The sequence below is a fragment of the Lepisma saccharinum genome, chromosome 4 (assembly GCF_977018435.1).
Source record: "Lepisma saccharinum chromosome 4, izLepSacc3.1, whole genome shotgun sequence".
NCBI classification, from domain to species: Eukaryota; Metazoa; Arthropoda; class Insecta; order Zygentoma; family Lepismatidae; genus Lepisma; species Lepisma saccharinum.
This window is the reverse complement of record NC_139232.1, coordinates 53242191-53262483: the sequence shown is the minus strand read 5'-3', so window position 1 is coordinate 53262483 and position 20293 is coordinate 53242191. Positions and strand designations below refer to the sequence as shown.

Below are 20293 nucleotides of genomic sequence, written 5' to 3'. Positions count from 1 at the left end.
ATGTTTCGGAAGCTAAAATATCATCTGTGGAGACATTACTTCAAAACTATCAATGACATAGTGCAGACCCTAAGTGATATATGGAAAAACGATTCCACCGACTTCATGAGAAAATTTCCAGAAATTGGGCAACATGTGCTATATTCAGCCAGAGTCTATTGCGAAGGAATGCAGCAACTTCATTGTCCACAATAATATAAGTTGACATTTATGAGCATTTAATCATTTTTATTAATGACCCTTGTAGTTATTCGTTTTACAGTATTAATGCAGTGTGGTAGATTAAAATATTCCGGTGGGGGAAAATTTCAGTAACTTCTGTTTCATAGGTGTCCCACTCGCATTGTCAAGGGTGGAAACTGAGAGGGTTAAAATTGTATCAACCTCTTTTAATTAAACACGAATTGTCGTTTACATTGATTGATCCACCTCTATGGAGAGTTTTAGCATACATAATCCTCTGCTACTTTTCCTGTTTTTGAAGAAGATAGTAGAACATTTTATGCTTTTCTATTTCTTGAAGAAGATAGAGAAACATTTTATGAGTTTTGTTGTGTGGTGATTCAGTGTGTTTCCATTACATTACAAGATAAAAAGATAATCATCTTTGTTAACTCACTCCACTGATAAACTTGTTCTTATTGCAGGAAATTGCCAACTCACAATGAGCAGTTTTGTTTAGCTTCAAGTACTCTCCAGCAGTTTTCTAGCAAGGCTCACTTGGACGTAAAAAGTTTTCTGGAAGCAGCAAAACGATATTTATTAACGGGGAAATCTCTGTCCGACATTTGTGATCACAATGCATTAGTTGCCAAGGACTTGGGAAAACATCAGGTAAATTCATTACATCAACTTTTTAAAGTGTATACATTGCTTGTTGAACTTGCACTTTGAAACAATCAAAATGTATAAAAATTACATTTACAGCTGTTGAATATTGATCTTGAACAGATGAAAGATTCTTCATTGAGAATCCAGGAATACAAGGTTTGTGGGACAGATGCTATCAGAGGTGAATAGATGTTTCGTATCATAGCTCACTGATCATTCATCCTCATTAATGGAGCAACTCGCTATTCACGGTAGGCTTAATGGTAAGGTGTGAGAGGTACTAATTACACATATTTGAATGGCATAACACAACACTTGAGTTTCAAACCCCTACAGACTGGATCAGCATGGCTAAAGGATAATTGTATACCTGTTTCTGTATGGAGCTGAAGTTTTGCGGAGTACGGTTACGGTCGTGACTGTACAAGGAGTTTGACTCACGACACTCCAACACTTTCTTTCTCAACTCGTACTTCTGCCTTTCTCCATCTAAAGCTCGTAACTCACTGCCATGACCTCTCTCCTCCCAGACATTTATTCCGATTGAATTTAATGGCAATGCCGAATTGGTAGAGGCACATATTTTTTGTAAATAAAAAAAGCAAAATTTCGGTACAAAAACAGAGTTGATTTCGGGTTCAAAAGCGGTAAATAAAATAAAATTTCAGTGTTATAGCAGTGAATAATCACATCAAAAGTGCCATATAAAATGACATTTTGGTTTTAAAATTGTGAATATAATCCTAAATTTGATTTAAAAACTGTGCTTATTGCACAAAATAAACTTATCTCTTCTAATAGCACATTTATGTAGTTACCAGAGTATTAAGTTTATTCCTGTGTAAAGGGGTCCATTTTTACTTCTCACATATTTACAGCAGAATTAATCAATTTTCCGTGAATTGCATAACTCACAGGATACTTCAGACTTCAAAAAATGCCGCGTCGGAATATAAACGGTAAATTTCGTGTTTGAGAGTCAATTTCGCATTTTGCATTTCATTTCGCATTATTTTGTGACAAAACAGAGTAGAAAATGTACCTCAGACCTTTCAGAAACATGAAAAATGAACATTGCAGCATGTTATTTCATATTTCGTGTTTTCGTCAAAAACGAAATTTGCATGCCTCTACGAATCGGTTACCTGTAGTCTCTTCCTTGATTGCAGTTGTTTACACCTGTTTACAACGATGGCGATCAAGGAAGCTCGACAATGTCTGACGAGGCATTCCTCATATACTTTTAGATATTTCCTGGCTGGAAAAGTGATGGCTAAATGTCTGGGATTTGGAAGTCTTTGAACTTAAGCATTTCCAATGATTTTCTAGATCCCCCTCTCTGGAAAAGAATTCCTTATCCAGCCCTATGAGGGTTAAATTTTATTTTAAAAAACATGATGCCAACACCCAATACAATATAAGAATCAATGACTGTAACCTTGTCCCATATAAACACACTAGGAGTTCATTAAAAATAAAGAATCTATGTGACAATGCAAATAACTGCGAAGGACGTGTTTGCTGAAAAGCGTGACATACTATAAACACATGTGTTTGTTGACATATGACTGACGTCACGTTAGGCAATTGTGTATCACGTCATCCCAGACCGTGACACAGCTGCTGCATAGCAAGACCTATCTTACTACGAGAGAAAGTCAGTGCACTGTTTAAGGTAAGTGACTTAATATTACGTAATATATTTATGTTGACACTGAGTAATATGTGACTGATAACTTTCCTTCACCGTAAATAAGTTGGAGCACTGAGTAATAATAAATGGATGAACTTTATGTGGTGTTATGTCCTCACCAATTATATGAATACATCCAATTTGTATCCATAATTCGTCGCACTTGTTTTGCTAATCATACTAGTATGGTAATATGTTGCCCACTAGTAGACTGATGCGTATCTGCGAACGCTGCAAACTATGTTTATCGCACACAAATATAATCGTAATATAACTATAGTTTTCCTTTTAAAATTATTATCGATGAATCACCGTCTTTATTTTATAATAACAATATTTATGCACTTATTTAACTCCGTCCTTTGATATGAAATGTGAATAGAATATGTGAATTAACGATTCACATATAAATTTACTTTTAAGTAACACAATTTGTTATATTTTTGTTCATGCATTTAAATTGTTTGAAGAAAAACTGTCATTAATCTATCACTTTAAAAAAAAAATCATTGAAAAAGTCTATCAACCCACGTTGAAAATGCACTAAAGGATGAAATGAAAGTCCTGTCAACCTTGTTGACCACTTAAAGTACGATGAATAATGAATTATAACATGATCCATTCAGGATAAACATCCCTTATTTCTGATGCACTGTTCAGTTCGAATGGATTGAATACCATTGCGTTTTGCATGTAAATGTACCTTTGGAATTATCCTGTGCCTGAAGGATATCTTCCTTTTGCATTACTATTTCCATTCTTGGAAGAAAATGATTTGTGGAAGTCCACACTTAAAGGTGGAATAGGGATTTCTTCTTATCTGTTTTGTACTGGAACATTGATAAATACACTTTTGCTGCAACAAAAGGGAATGTGTGGTTGTATGTGTCCTTGGAGTAAGGGAACTATTTTCCTGGAGAGAATATAAATATATGTCCTGCTTGTCAAGATGACGACATTCATTGGGTGCACCAATGAATTAACCCCTTCCATAATGAACTAGAATATTTGGTGGGAAAACTTCTTGTACTGATAGCAATTCATTGGACGATTCTTTTTTGGGACTTTGTGGTGAGGATTTGACAAAAAAACTTGTAGAACTAAGTGTGACACAGAAGCGAGTCATATAAATATACAAATATTTGAGATGTAGCGTAACACTTAGTGAAGGGATCATGTAGTTTACTCTCTGGAATATATCGTGTTTTGAAGGGGTCCTCTTCTTATACGTGCATGTGTGCTGCTATCGACTCAAATTTGTGTATCAAGATCTTTTGTTGTGAAATTTGGCAGGTTAGTCGAAAATTGGCTTTGACAAGGGAGGAAAGATTTCGTGGGTTCCTTGTAGAGTAAGCTTTAGCTGGAGCAAGTCGCTAAATTTGCCTCCTGGCTGGTTAAATGCTGGCGAGAGGCTAGATATGCTGCTTGTGGTTCCTGGTTTGACATTCTCCCTTCGGGTGTGGGAGTGTCGGTATGTTTCCCTGTGGTTGACTTTGGCTGGTTCTCTCCTGTCGACAGCTGACGGATTGCGAAATTTGAGACAGGTTTAAGGTAATGGGGATGTTTTGCGTAGGTTTAGAAAGGAAAATCACAGGAAAGTGTTATTCTGAACCAACCCTCTGGGTCAAAACTCGTCTTATATTTATGCCATTCAATGTTACAAAATATAAAACACCATTATCTATTGAAATATTCTTAAACTACTAATAAGTTCTTAGATTATAACCATTAAAATAAATCTGTAATAAGAATAGTTCCATAAATATTTCCACATTTGTTTGAGAATCTGGAAAGAAGATGAAATATTCATAAATCAATCGGAGTTTTAATTTGTTACTGCTTGTTGTAAGTTACTCTGGAACTTGCTGTCGATTCTTGATAACATGCATAAATGAATGATTCTGGCCTAAATCTGAAGTATAATATGGATGGAAAAATTTGTAGAATTTGAAAAGACTATGGAAAGAAGGAAAATTGACAAAGCAATTAAAATTTACCAATGAATTCTAATTAAGCAAGTAATAACGTCTGTGCATTGAAACCCTGATTTATGCAGTTGTAAGGTGATAAGTGCACTTTGAAGATACCTCCCATCCCTGATGCCGATAGCACCAAGTGTGGTGCAGAGTTTGGCATGGTACATGAAATCAAAACAGGGTACTATTATATGTACTTGGCATGGTGTACATATTTGTGTGTAAGGTATAATTTTGTTGAGTTTGGGTTCTTTCTGTTCTTCAGTAATCCAGGAAATGGAGTAAAGAATACAACTGGAGTACAGACAAACAAAAGTGTATAATTCATGAACACAATAACAGAATTAATACAACAACTTACATAATGGTATAAATGCAAAAAGTATCATCACAAAGGATGGCTATGACTTTGAGGCATCCACGACGGAAGCCATAACACGGACTGATGACAAACAACACTTAATAACCAGGTCTGGCATGCACAGATGATGCAGATCAGGTCTGGCGTATATGTGTGTATATGTTCAGTCAGTACACGACAATTATGATTTTTACCTATGAAAGGAATATCATGACAATATATCTGGTATCAAGTGAGACAGCAACACAATGGTAAAAAGTATATATAATCCTTGAAAATTATTTTTTAATTGGAGCAAGTCTGAAAATCTGCAGACTGTATTTGTTGTTATTTGGTGGATTTTTATTCAGTATAGGCTAGCTATGAAGCAGACTTCATAGATTACAAGAAAGATCTCTGTTCCAGTGTCAGTGCCTACATGGGGAAGGGGAAGAGGTATGAATTTTGAATTAATCAAGTGCTTTGCATTTCAGATACTATTGTTCTAGATAGTGGTGGCAAGTCACACATCACTGAATTTACTTTTGACCATGTTTTCTATTATAAGAAAGACAGGCAAAGGTATACATGAATATCCATAAATTCTGTGCTTCACTATAATTTGTATATGTGTGTGTGTGCGTGCCTGCTTGCAATGTTGGCAATCACATTCAACATCATAAACACCTATAATGTTCATTTTTGAAGACTTCTCGTATTAATATTATTACATTACCACTGGCTGTTGTTGAGTTGATCAATTTTACATACTAAAGGCTGATTAATAGTTGTAAATGTTTCTGCTTGTAGATCCATTTGGTTTGGTGCATTACGAAAACCTTGTACACCAGTAAGGTGGGAGACTATCAGCAGTCATCCGGAAATGCTTCCAAAGAAGAAGGAAACACTGCAACGGATGGTGTCACCGAAGGAGACCAGTGGTCCGTAAGACATCAGTCAGCTGCCATAGAAAGAGGAGAAACGCCAGGAGGATTTAGCGAGGATAATGAAACCGAAACGGATGAGACAGATCAGCAGGACAGAGCGTTGGCTTCCCTGGCAAGCGGTTTAGCTCATGTGCACGGAGATTTTTTCTTTGGTGATGGAGAAATGGACCAGATCAATGTCGAGTTCGATCAGCTCAATGGTTTGGACCAATCACAGGACTGGATACTGCCAAGCGAAGCATTTCAACCTCGTCATGAGATCCAGGATAGGTCCCCACCTCCAGAGCAGTTTCCGAACCACTGTTCACCTGACATGGCTGATACAGGTAAGATATCGCAAAACTACTTTTCAGGTGTGTAATGGAATAAATAACCCCGGATTGATCCATATGAAATCTGTGCTGGTATCAATAACATTCTGATGTGCAGAAGCAGGTATTTGTGGAGTTTAATTTTACTACATGTTTTTAATATTGGTGCCAATGGAGATTGTTTTATACTCCTGGCAGAAATCAATGGAAATTGTTGAAAATTAGGGATGGGACCGATTAATCGGTACTCTATCGGTATCGGCCGATATAGGCATATCGGTGTATCGGTTTATCGGTAAAATTACCGATTATTTTACCGATCCGATATATCAATTATTATCTGATAATTTAGTGCAAAATTCTGCCATTTTGTTGTAATTTCTATGGATAATATCCATGCCCTACTTTCTGAAAAAGTAAATGACTAAATATGCAACTTCTTTTGCACTGCAGTCACCTTGAAACGCACATTTCTTAAAGAGGTCAGTGAACCTTTCAGGTTTTTCAAGGACCATTTCTAATTTTATATCGGATCGGTAGAATATCGGTTATCGGTATCGGTAAATTTTATATCGGTACTTTATCGGTATCGACCAAAATTTCATATCGGCCCATCCCTATTGAAAATATAATACAGTTTGTGTATTTACTCATATAAATATTACAATTCACTAATATTAAAGATTCAATACATCTGGTAAAATTGTGTTGTGTTCATTAAAAGAATAATTGTGCACACATGACAGGGTGAGAACCACTACTATGAATGATTTTTTTTATTTCTGCCAATATGTTTAAGTTCATACTGCAACTCAAGTTGATATGCAATGCCAGGTCTCCTGGGTTCAAATCCTGGCCTAGGCATTGGTGTTCTTTGTGGAACGGTAACGGTGGAGAAAGCAGACACACTCAGCATTTTTTTCAGCAACTCTCAAACTTCCTGTTAGTACCGGATGTTTTAGAAATAATTGAGAGGTTACAAAAATGTATTGGAATTAAAGTATTGAACTTACGTTAATGAAGCCAGTCCAGAACAAACAAGGAATGCTAACAGTTTTTCTTGATACCTACAAATGTTCAATGTGTGCACCATAGATGACACAGCGCACGATAGTCAACACGATAGTCTACTTATTGCCACACTCACATCAACATGGGCCTATCGACAGTGTCTATCGCTGTGTTCCTCGATTGTTCTGGACTAGTTTCATTAACGTAAGTTCAATAGTTTACTTGCCTTATCTTTGCAATTGGCCAAAAGTGGCAGAAAAGCAAAGTAAAATAAACCAAATCAATCAGTCAAACCAGTTATTCAATATGACAAGGTAATTAATTTACATTTATTAGTTTGCTCATTCAGTGTATATTCCCCCTTCTTTCTCTCACTCAATCACTCTCAGCATTGCACATGTTTCAGTGTTTTTTTCTGACATTACAAGGTGCCTATTTGTTACAATGATATTGTATTATATTTAAAAAAAAAAAATTAAGAATCTGCATTATAAACTGGTAACAGAACTGTTTGCATACACAAGCTAGAAAATTTGGCAAGTTTTGGATTTTTCTGTTTTAGAAGCATTAAAGCTTCTACATCTACATATCCATTTTTCAATTGATACTCTCTATAACCCTCTATGTGCCTTCATGGTACGATTCAATGTGCCTATATTAATGTTATAACCTATGCATTTCAGAATCTCAATCAATTACTGTTGAAGACCCAGCTTCTGCACTGTTGTGTGTGCCGTCACTTCCTCGCATCAATGCTTGGGATTCAAGTCCAGTCGTTGCAGCAGCACTGCATCAACATGCTAAAACAGGAGATGTCCAAACATCTGTGTCAGTGCTCTTGGCTCTAGGGGAGCGTCGGCGTGGTTTGGTGGACGAGTTAACACAGGAGCAGTGGTTACTGGCATATCTGGACCTACTGGCTCGTCATAAGATGTGGGAAGTTGCCACCCAGGTAAGTTTAGCATCATATAATGGTAAAGAAAAAGTGTATCAAACTTCAGTTTTTTTTCGGCTCTAGTTTTGCTGTGAAAGCTAATCTTTGAACTCATTACCTTGATAAGTCAGGGATTGGGAATTATGCATTAATTCCACTTGAATTTTGTTCGCAAAGATGAAAGAAATTGTGGCACCTAGTAATCCAAATGCAATGACATTTAGAAACTCATGGTGATTCTGGTGTATATTTATCACATTGCTTTTAATTTTTTACCCAGGAACATTCATGGGTTAGTTGTGATGAAAAACTAACTAGAACTCCCACCAATTCTTATTTTGTCAACATCACTTGCAGATCATTAACTTGACATTATCTAGCAAACACGAGGGCACCAAATCTAAGTTTTCTAAACTTTTAAGCTACATATTGCATTCCATATGAAATTCAGTTGTACAGTTTTCCATATCCATAATTTATCCACTTTGCAAGATGTACAAGGAACTATTCACACATTTGTACTACGTATAAAATGTTCATAATTTGGAAAAGAGAGACGTGGTAGTATATAAATACGGAGAAACTAGTACTCACTTTATCTGCGAAACTGTTTTTGCTTCTTCGTTCTATTAATTTCAGTGGCCACTGCCACCATCCTCGTTGGATCTTGCTGTATCCCTCAAATTAATAGAACGAAGAAGAAAAAACAGTTTTGTGGATAAAGTGAGTACTAGTTTCCCCATATTTATAAAATGTTATTATTAATTAGTGTTATTATGTAAATTGTTATCTCTAACCTTGAATTTTTAGAAATGTCATCTGGTAAAACTTGAATTAAAGTTTCTTACTTTGGAGTTGGAGTAGTCACCCTGTGAGCGAAAATCAGGGTTGAAATTTATCATTAAAAATATTAGAACTCTGCAAGAAACGACACAACAGATAATACGTTTTTCAGGGACAAGGGTGAAAAAACTTAAAGTGAAAAACTAGGGAAAATTTTGGGATCATGAAAATCGCCATGTATAATTGGGGAAAATATAAAATCAGACTTCCGCTGTACTGACTTCTAAACAAATTCTTGGAGATTGGTTATTGAAATTAATCAAATTATGTAAGTATATTTAACCTACCTTGCAATAATAATAATAACACATGGCATAACAGTCCGTGAGGGACATTGCCTGCCTATTAACTGCCAGCCTCACTCCCAACAGAGATCATTCAACCAGTTATGGTGTTCAGCACAACAAACTCCCAGTCATTGTTGTAGTTTTTCTATGACCAGGTTACGCTACTCATTCGTAGCTCCCCAATTTCCTCACAATGTTAGGTGACCACTGGTCCCATACACTGAAATTTCAGGAAAAGTTGTTGCTCTTTCGCTAGGAGACTCAAACTTGTGTGTGTCCCGTAGCCCAAAGCACAGCCGTGGTGTGTGACCTACCTTGCAAAACATATTAGAAAAACGGTCTGCATCTAACAGTTGAGTGGAATTCATTTTTCTCCAAATTTACCTAAAACTACTGCTGACCCAACAGAGTCAGCTTTGTGTTGACTTTTTCTATTTTGGTTTTATTACAAGATAGGTCAAATATAACCATCCCAGCTCATAGCATTTTTATTAAGGGTTATTCCATGTCAAATCATCCAGAATTTTGTGAAAATGTCACCCACCAACCCCAATTTTGATGAAATTCGGTATACTTATAGAACTTTTGATGCTGATTACAAAAATGACAACTTCTTTAAAATTGGTCAAGGGGTTCAGAAGTTACGTGCTTTTTAAGATCTCCGTGTACACGACATGCGGCTCCACTTTAAATGACACACATTAGGTTATAAACAATCGTATCTTCCCTCGGGTTTGCCGTAGAAACTCCAAGTTTGTTTTCTTTTGTTCAGAATAGTATAAGGTTTCATTTAAATAACGTTTCAGATGAATGCATCAATAAACATGTATTTTTTATGTATAGTTTTATGTATTTTTTTAGAAAAATAAATGACTAACTTCAAGAGCAAATTTCATGCAATGCCCCCCTTTCAATTTCCCCCCAATTTTATATGAAGATAGCTCAGAGTGTGTACTAATGCATGATGGAAAAATTGGGATGGGCGGTTCAGAGACAGGGCGATAAAAAAATCATTTGCATAAAATGACATTAAAAGTAAATCTTATTAAAATGCTTGTATTTAGCACAAAGCCTGAAGTACAATATGTTTCAAGGTACAATATTCAAAATTTATGTTGACTATGTGTGAATGTAAGCATACACGTAACCTGGCAGGTGCAAAGGGAAACACTTGCCACCTTTCAAATTTATAGATTAATTAAAATTACAAGTTAAATATATTTTGTGATCCTCCTGGCACTTGAGGAACAAACGAATAAAGAGTGATAATTCTGATTTTTCAAATGTATTTATCAAATAATCCTGGACACTATTTTTATGCGATGGAAAACTTTGTGATTATCTCAACTCAAAGATAGTTTCCAAGTGACACCCATTAAGATAGTACCTAAAAATGCTTACTCTATTGCACTCTATGCATTGCCAAAATTTCATGTACTATAAATTATGCCATTCACATTTTTAGATGGATATTTTGACCATTTCAAACACACTAAAGTATTTGACTTATAACTAAGTACATATGCCCTTCCATTTGTGTTGTTAATGTCCACTGGACACAGCATACTTTTTGGCCAATAGTAGGAAGTTGATGGACCAAGTGGATGCAAGAATTTAATAGCTGCATCTCCATTTTCACGTGGACTTTTGAAGCAATCCTACAAACAAGTTTGAGTCACGCACACACATGCTACTACATAACTGTTTACAGTTGGAATTCGGAAAGCCACTTCTTCACAAAAGTCAAACCATACAGTTATACAAAATATATTACATCAGCACTTACTATTTTTCCTCTGACTGTTAAACAACTAGTGTTTCAAAGGAACTAGTTACAAAGTTACAAGTAACAGTTACTTTTTATCTAGGAATTCTAACTGTAACTAGCTACTTTTAAAAGTAAGTACCTGTAACGTTAACATTGGTAACAGGGTTACTTTTTGCAATAGGGAAATAGCTAAATTGGACAATTCTGTTCCAGACTATAAAAGTAAAATATGTACCTTCTCCGGATGCTACGTGAAAGGATTTTCTTGGAATTGCTGGTAAGGAAGCTATGCTTTGTTGCATGCTAAATTTAGAACATCCACGCTTTACTGCAATTCATTTGTAATTATATGTGAAAACGCTAATGTTTTTGGTAGACTGCTGCGTTCGTTTGGAATGTGGTTGTCCAGCTAGGAAAAAGTCATTGTCGAGGGAGTGGATCTTTGGATCTTGTTGAACTTGGAATGGAGGAGAAATAAATAGGTGTAAGTGGAATCAATGACACCATATTCAAAATACCGTGGTCAGCATACAAATTATTTCTTAATTATAATCGTTCAAGCAAAGCTGACTGTGTTTTCCATAATTTATTAGCAGTATTAATGTAAATATATGAATACATATTATGTACTAGAAACATAAGTAAAACACGGAAGTCTTCATGACCATTGATTGTGTGTAACTTTTACACAAATCAATTATCATTAACAGTACGTTACTGTTACAGTAACTGTAAAAGAAACTCAGTTACTTTCAAAGTACCAGTAACAATAACTGAGTGACTGCAGAGGCCTGCACAAGACCTGGAGCAGACCCGTTCGCGAGACTTCGCTCCTGAAATGCCATGAAACCTGTGCAACACCCTCGCTTGAGCACCTTGCCTGACCATCTGCCCAGATCGTTCTTGGCTGGTATTGAAAACCCGCCGGGTACCTGCAGTCGTAAGATACCTAGTAGGTCTCAGTGAGTTCATTGAATCAACTGCATGCCCCTCCCTCTGCATGACGTAGTTGCTTCAAGTAGAAACTGCACCGGGCGCACACCTGTCTGCTGTGTTGCCAACTGCAATAAATTTTCACTACTTAGAAAGGGAACTCATAGCTTCGTAAGCCACATCGCCAATGAAACGAGATTTACGAATGTTGCTACTCCCCCCCCCCCCCACACACACACACACATTGAAATAGGTTTTCCATGGCACAGGATCCATAACTATATGTCGTAAACAACCAATATAATAGGGATATAGGGCAGGACTGAAACATGTCACGTTCGACGCTGAGGTCGCGAGTCGAACAACACACTGTTCTACTGCAAACACCAGGGCCGTAGCCAGACAGGGGCCAGGGGCATTGCCGTTACCCTCGTTTGGGGGGGGGGGGGGCAAGTACCTGGATAAACATGCCAACAACGACAATAACAATAATAGTAATAAAGTAGCATCAAAGGCATTTATTATCCTCATAAATCATGCAAAAAGTGGGTAGAAATCTGTTCTTACACATTTGTGTTGAAACAGAGGATTAGAAATATTTTTTTCAGCACGTCAATTTCACATTAGCTAATAATGGAAAACAAACACACAAACTGTTTTTGAAAGAAAGAAATTGCATGATAAATGCATTCCGAATGTACATACATATGGCATGTAAAATTTCCATCTACAATATTTTCTCTTCACATGTCACATGGAGCGATGTGTACATATTCAAAGTTTCATTAAAGCATATATATTATTTAAATACATAGTACATTCAATAACTAACCGGAAATTTTTTTTTTTTTACATAATCTATTATTCGAATGGAATACAACACATGATAATTATTCAACGTAGTCCCCCTCAAGTTCAATGCACCTGCGCCAGCACTCCACAAGCCTCCCAATTCCACGTGCAAAGAATTCTTTTGGGCATGTGCGTAACCAGTCATGCACTGCTGCCTGGTTCTGAAGGTGCCAGATCTGGGGAATATGGGGGGTAAGCAGATGAACTTTAGGTCATTGATGGTAGTTAATGTGTGACTAGCAGTGTGTGGTCTCGCGTTGTCATGCAGTAACAGGATGCCACTGGACACCAGACCACGTCGCTTCTTCAAAATTGCTGGTTTCAAATTTTCACGCATAAGGTTTGCGTGTGTCACACTGTTTACATTATGACCTCTGGGCATGTAATGTTCAAGAATTGTTCCCTTATGATCCCAAAACAAAGTCAACATGACCTTACCAGCACTTCTTTCAGCTCGCACCTTCTTGGGTCTTGGAGATGAAGAATGTCGCCACTCCATTGTAGCCCGCTTTCGTTCAGGTTCGTGAAAATGTACCCAACTTTCATCTCCCGTGACAATACGGTGAAGAAATGCCTCCCCTTCAGCCTCGTACTGCCGCACACATGCATTTGCCTGTCTTTCATTTCTGGTGCCAAATGTTTTGGAACCCACCTCGCACACACTTTCTTGAACATCAGTACGTCATGAACAGTGTGGTGTGCTGATCCGACACTAAAGTTCATCTTTGATGCAATTTCAAATATGCCTGTTTTCCCGTATCAACTCGTCAACTCTCGCAATGTTGTTCTCCGTGACTGCAGAGATGGAGTATCCTGGACGTGGCGAATCTTGAACACTTGTTACATCCTGTTTGAACTTCTCTGCCCACTCGTACACTTGTGTTTGACTCAAACAGCTTTCACCATATTGCACTGCCATCCGACGGTGAATTTTGATTGGTTTCAACCCTTCAGCTAACAGAAATCTAATGACACTTCGCTGCTCCAAGTTGGTGCAAACCTGCAAGGTGCCGCCATTTTGTTTGTGCTGATTCCCAGCACCCCGTTCGCGAGGCAGGCATGCCAGGCCCATCTGTTAATAGTTCTAGGATGCCACCACAAAATAACAAAGAAACATCAAACATGGTTGTATTTTCGATTTTTTATACAACTTTTCTGGTTATATATTGAATATACCTTGTACATTACATAATCAATTCATCCAACTCGTAACAAACCAACATTAATAGCAAATAATATCACGGGCCACCATGGCATTCTCTGTTTTAAAACTTTTCTCACTTAGATCGTTCGGCGTCCAGGGCCAACTCCCGCTACCCCCTAGCTATGGCATTGTACTTGATGAGACTGTATAATACAGTATATTATAATATATTTCTACTTTCATAAAATTTGAAATCAAGGGGTTGCAATTACCCCTCCATTCCCCCTCTGCAGGTGCCCTTGGCCGTCTGGAAGGAAAATGCAAAAAAAATGAAAATTAATTCCATCCTTTAGCCCTGCTACTCTTAAATTCTGCTAGCCTGTTTTTTCTTATACTTTAATGTTTGACCCCCACCCTGGCCCCTCCGCTAGACTTAATTTTCATCCAAGGTTGATGAGCAATACCCCCTGCCCCTCCCCCCCTCTCTGGTTGCGCCACTGCGTGCCTGGTTAAGACACCAAGCAATGAAAAACAATTAGTTTTCAGTGAGGAGATTTTTGTTTGCTCAATCATTCATTTAGATAAATGAAGCTGTAATATTGCGTGCATTTCCTGGCAATAAGATAAAAACTGCTTACATTGAACTGAAATCGCTGAGTATATAAATTCTCCTTGGAGGAGAAAGCTCCTCCTAGGACTTCGTAGGCTGCAGCTGCAGCTGTCCACATGGTGAAGAAACGCCTGGAGTTACGGAAGGCTGTTTCCATCCAGCAGGTTTTGCAGGTGCCTGGGTCTTGTTGAATGCCCAGTTACCTTGTAAGCGCAGAGCACCTTGAAGACGAGGAACCCGGGAAAGAAACAAGTCGACTGATTGCCATGTGCCGGAGAGCAGGTATACCTGTTCTCGCGGGGAGCAGCAGGTAGGCAAAAGTCAGACTATGCAGGCCTCTGAGTGACTGTAACTTAGTTACTTGTAAAAAGTAACTTACAGAACCTGTAAGTTCAAAATAGTGCATACTTCTTGGTACTGTTGTAGTACTTTGCAATCGCTGACACATTGTACTGTGGGTTGTTGTCATTTCAGCCTAGATGATTACTAAGAAATTTATGCCTTGAATACTATTTCTATGGAATTGGTACATAATTGCCGTACTTGTTACTTTATACTATATAAGTCTATACAAGTATTTTTACTGTTCCAACCATCCCGTCACATGGATATTTTCTGTGGTATGTGGCGAAAAATCTCCATTTGAAAAAACTTCAATCAGCACAAATGTGTAGTATTAATTCTTACTTCATATTACGTATCCCCATGAAGAGTAGCCAAAAAAAGAACTTCCATATTGAGATTAGATGCACAAACAGAATGTTCTCGAAGATAAATTTGCTAAACTTGCGAATGTTAATAATGATTATATATATAATTATATAATATATATAATTTTAAAAAAAATTGAAGACAGTTGAAACTAACTTAGATACAGTGGAACCTCGATTTTACGTTATCCAGGAGATCAAGCTGAAAAAACTTAATACGCGTGAAAATGCAAAATGAAGGAAAATGTAAAATCAAGGAACTTAAATCGGGGTTCCACTGTAATTATTATTTGCAAATTTTAAATTAATTTATAAATTTGGGAGGGGCCAAGTGCTTCCCTTTGTCCCCGAAAGGTTACATCTATGCTTACATTCACACATAGTGAACATAAATTTTGAATATTGTAGCTTAAAACATTGTACTTCAGGCTTTGTGCTAAATACATAAGCATTTTTTAATAAGATTTACTTTTAATGTCATTTTATGCAAATATTTTTTTTTATCACCCTGTCTCTGAACCACCCATCCCAATTTTTCCATCAGGCATTAGTACACACTCTGAACTACCTTCATATAAAATTGGGGGGAAATTGAAGGGGGCATTGCATGAAATTCGCTCTTGAAGTTCGTCATTTATTTTTCTAAAAAATACATAAAAATACATGTTTATTGATGCATTCATCTGTAACATTATTTAAATGAAAGCTTATACTACAGAAGGTTGTTTCATGTCGATGGTAACGATTTCGATCACTAGGGAGCAGCACTTAGGCACAGCACAGAGCAGCCAGAGCCGATAGGATGAAAGTACTGTGTGTTGACTTGCAAAGAAGACGGTTGGTGTGTGAGTGAGTGTTTATATGGCACCAAAAATTTCAGTCTTTTGGGAGGGGTACATCTGTGCCCTTTACGACGTTGGTTATAGTTATAGCCAGATAATTAGACAGTGCCAGACGAAAGCCTTCCATGTGTCAAAAAAGGGTATCAACGCAGTGTTGAATCGCCATAAAGCTTGCACCGTACCTGTTGCTGGAACCAGTCAAAGTGGGCCTCGGACATATCGGAAGCCCAAGCGTTCCCCCGATGTTGTGCGGAAAGTGAGATCCTTGGTGCGACGTGAAAACCCTGCAACGCAAAGAGCGATTGCACAGACAGTGCAATGTTCCCCATCAACTGTAAATCGCATCATAGCCCAAGATTTACAACTTGTGCGGAAGCACAAGGCTCAAGTTCATAAGCTGCGTGTCTCACATGTCCAGAAGAGGAAGACCAACAGTCGGAAGCTCTACGAACGCCATCTGGCTGGGGACCGCTGGAAGTATGTGGTGTCCCTGGATGAAGCATGGGTGTATCTGTTGGAATGTGATAAAAAAAGGGCCATCTACTATCGTCCATGTGATGCCAAAGGTCGATCTGAGTGGGTACGTGAATGTGCTGAAAGTTTTCCACGTGGGTTCATGGTTGTTGGTGGTCACTGCGATAACGGCAAACTTCCACTGCGCAGAGTGGACAAAAAGGCTCTGCGATAACGGCAAACTTCCACTGCGCAGAGTGGACAAAAAGGCTAAAATAAATGCAGCCTATTACCAGACGAATATTTTGGATCAACTTTACAGACATGATATTCCTTCTCTCTATGGCAACGACACATCTCGCGTTGTCATCCACCAGGACAAGGCATCCAGTCATACGGCAAAGTCCACGCAGGCATACATGGATCGGATGGCATGTGAAACGGTCATTCATGCAATCCCCTTTACAGACATTCCTGTGAAATCCCCCGATGCCTCTCCCATGAATTTTTGTAGGTTTCTGTTGTTGAAAGGAACCTTGGGAAGCAGATGGCCCCGCACAATTGAGGGTCTTTGGAAAGCTTGTCAGGAGGAATGGGATCGTTTGGACCAATGTGTTCTTCAACGCAGACTCCTCCAATGGAAACTCCGCTGCAGGGCCATTGCTGCAAGACAGGGGTATCACGTGGAGCACCACCGCTGGTGGCATCACGGATTTTCTTAAGGTGAGGTGGGTTCTAACTTTGTTACCATGGACGTGAAACGACCTTCTGTATTCTGAACAAAAGAAAACAAACTTGGATTTTCTACAGCAAACCCGAGGGAAGATATGATTGTTTATAACCTAATGCGTGTCATTCAAAGTGGAGCCGCATGTGGCGTACACGGAGATCTTAAAAAAGCACCTAACTTCTGAACCCCTTGACCAATTTTAAAAGAGTTGTCATTTTTGTAATCAGCATCAAAAGTTCTATAAGTATACCGAATTTCATCAAAATCGGGGATGGTGCATGACATGGCCTGGATGAATTGACGTGTAATGACCCTTAAATGCATATACAAATATAAAGGTTCTCTGAATACTCTAGGAAGAAATACCACCCTCTTCCTTTGAAATTACCTTGCAGATAATAGCATGGGAGTGCTAGAATTAAGTTGGTACAGTTATGTTCAAAAAATCTGTCGCATGGATTTTTTCTAAGTCCAACGTCTTACGAAATTATGTTGGTAGCTCTGAAACAAGGAAGTGTTGTGAAATATACGATCCTCCAATCAGAGTGAAGTTCGATTCTGAGGAGCAGGAGGCGTGACTCACGGTCTTGTCCACAGGAAGTTCAACCAATGCAGCATTTCCAAATATGAGATAACGTCCCCATTGGTTAAATATTGTTTCAATAATGCGAATCGGCAGAAAGATTGCACAAAAGTTTACTTTGTCGTTTTAATACTTTTAATCGTTTCAAATTAGTATTAAATTGTCCCAATTATAGTTCAAGAGCTTAATATAATGTATTCATGTATGTGTTTGACAATCATATATCACTCATTAGAACAATTTTCACATTGTTTTCACTACGTGAGATGACATTTCATTTACATTTACGATAAAATAGTGGTTTGGGTGTAATAACAGTTTTCATTAATTAATTAGAGATGCATTTTTATTTGTTGAGTTAATGATTAGGTTAATTCGTTATTTCTCGCAAAAAGAGGGAACCACAGCTGAAAGAAAATACACAACTTGCATTATTTAGGTCAAGAGTTCGTTTTAACATCACTTTTTGCACACATAGGCTAATCACGACTCGGGATACATTTAAATTGGAATCTGAAACATTATGCGACCTGACTGGAACTCGGAAAAGGACACACCGATTACAAGACGTCGATACATTACCACTTGGTCTGGCGAACGCCAATAATAATGAGGGGTTGTGGGAGTGGGAGAGGGGTGACGGAAAGTAGAAAATAAATAGTATTTTTGGGGGTATTTAATGTTATATTTATACACATACAAACCTAAGAAAATATTTATTTTGATAGATGTGTGTGGGGGTGAGGAAGGGGGAAAAGAGAGGGACAGAAAGATATTGGGAGAGATGGGATGAAGAGGTGATTGTGGAAAATGTTTTATTTGACGTTCAGTAATAAAAACAATCAAATCAATTAGGGATGTGACGAAGCTGAAAATTTACCGATGCCGATGTACTCACCGATAATTTTTGGAACCGATGCCGATGCCGATATTTAACCGATTCCGATACATAAGATTATTAAACAGAAATGGGATGTTATTTTCAGCATGACAAAATAAATTTTTTATGTACATTTCTATTGCATATCATATGTATATACATATATATTCTCAAGAGATGCGAATGTACATTTGCATCTACAAAATGTTATGTGAACCTTTAAGAAAAACATGGATTCTCAAGAGATTAGACTTTAGTACACAAGCAGTTCTTTGAAATGCAAAATGAATTCCTATTCTGCCAGATTCAACTTCAGAAAGACGAGATTTGGAAGCACTTTAGGAAGTAACCTACTTCTTCTCTTATCTCAAATTTGTTCAGCAACACTGAACAATCAATCACTGAATACTGATGCAGCAGGTATGCCCAAATATTTTCTCAGGACTTGCTTCAGGTTTGAATATTCATTTTTGAATTTCCAATACAACAGCAGATCCTGGTTCAGCAATGTACTGTTTTATTTCCGATTTATAGTTAGCTTGATCCTCTGAATGAGTTTGCAATAATTTTATTACTAAAACTCTACAATAATGACGAATTATAACCAAATTTTCAATAAATCTTACAAAACTAGAATATAAAACTTATTAGAAGGTAAAAACTCTAGTATAATCTGTTCCGGTTTAAATATCTGATTTTTGCCGATTCCGATACCGATGTGTCCATTTCGGCCGATTTTCATACATCTGTAATCGGCTTCGGCACATCCCTAAAATCAATGATGATTATCTTATAAATACCATATTTAATGTAAATTTGTGTTAAGAATGGGGGCGGAGAGCTGTTTGTTTTACGTTCAGTGCAGGATAACAAGTGGAGACACATAGTGGTTCGTATCTCACTTTAAACTGTAGGTCCAGGCCCCATTAGCCTATCTGTGTATAACGTGGATTTAGAATTCAGTAGAAAATAACGTCGATCTAGTATTTTGGATTTTAGATGCGTTGAGACCACTAAAATTTCCAATTCTTATAAGAACAAACCTGTCCTCATATTACCATTTTGAAAGAGAGAGAGTTAATTGTATAATCTTTCGTTGTTAGTTTCAAAGAAGACTAATTCAAATAGTAACAATGGGAACGAATAAAGCTTACGAAAAGTTTTTGCCACCGTGCTGATTTGAACCTACGACCATTAGAGTGACAACCCAGTGCGATAACCACTACCCCACGAGTTCGTTCCTTCTTACGGCATGATTATGAGTTAAGACCAATTCGTTCAATATGCATTAGAAATATAATCCCCACCCGCCTCTTTATAAACAACACACCCAAACGCTCCTTTGTAGCAAATGAAATAAAGTTGGTATGAATGTCACAAAACATTTAAGCAAAATCTACTATATTTACGACGCAATCGTTTTACATGGAGAGGCTACAGCTTCGAGAATTGAGGTTGTGACATGGCTTCTTGTAGTGGTAGGGTAGATATTCGTATGGCAAGGTTCCAGCGTGCACTAGCCAGTAATTTCCGAGAAAAAAACTTCAATTTATTTTATGATGGTAAAGTGGTTCGGTGATAGGCTATCAGTATTACACGCCGAAGATTATAAGTT

General features: G+C 37.6%; 1 protein-coding gene across 2 annotated transcripts in view; it reads left to right on the top strand.

Moving 5' to 3' along the window:
- Wdr24 (WD repeat domain 24) overlaps positions 1–20293 on the top strand; it is a 128182-nt gene that overhangs the window by 94449 nt on the left and 13440 nt on the right. For both annotated transcript variants that reach the window (XM_083120511.1, XM_083120510.1), the window contains exons 8-10: positions 648–834; positions 5651–6113; positions 7793–8061. In XM_083120511.1, coding sequence (XP_082976637.1) covers positions 648–834; positions 5651–6113; positions 7793–8061 — 919 coding nt within the window. The remainder of the gene's footprint in view (positions 1–647; positions 835–5650; positions 6114–7792; positions 8062–20293) is intronic.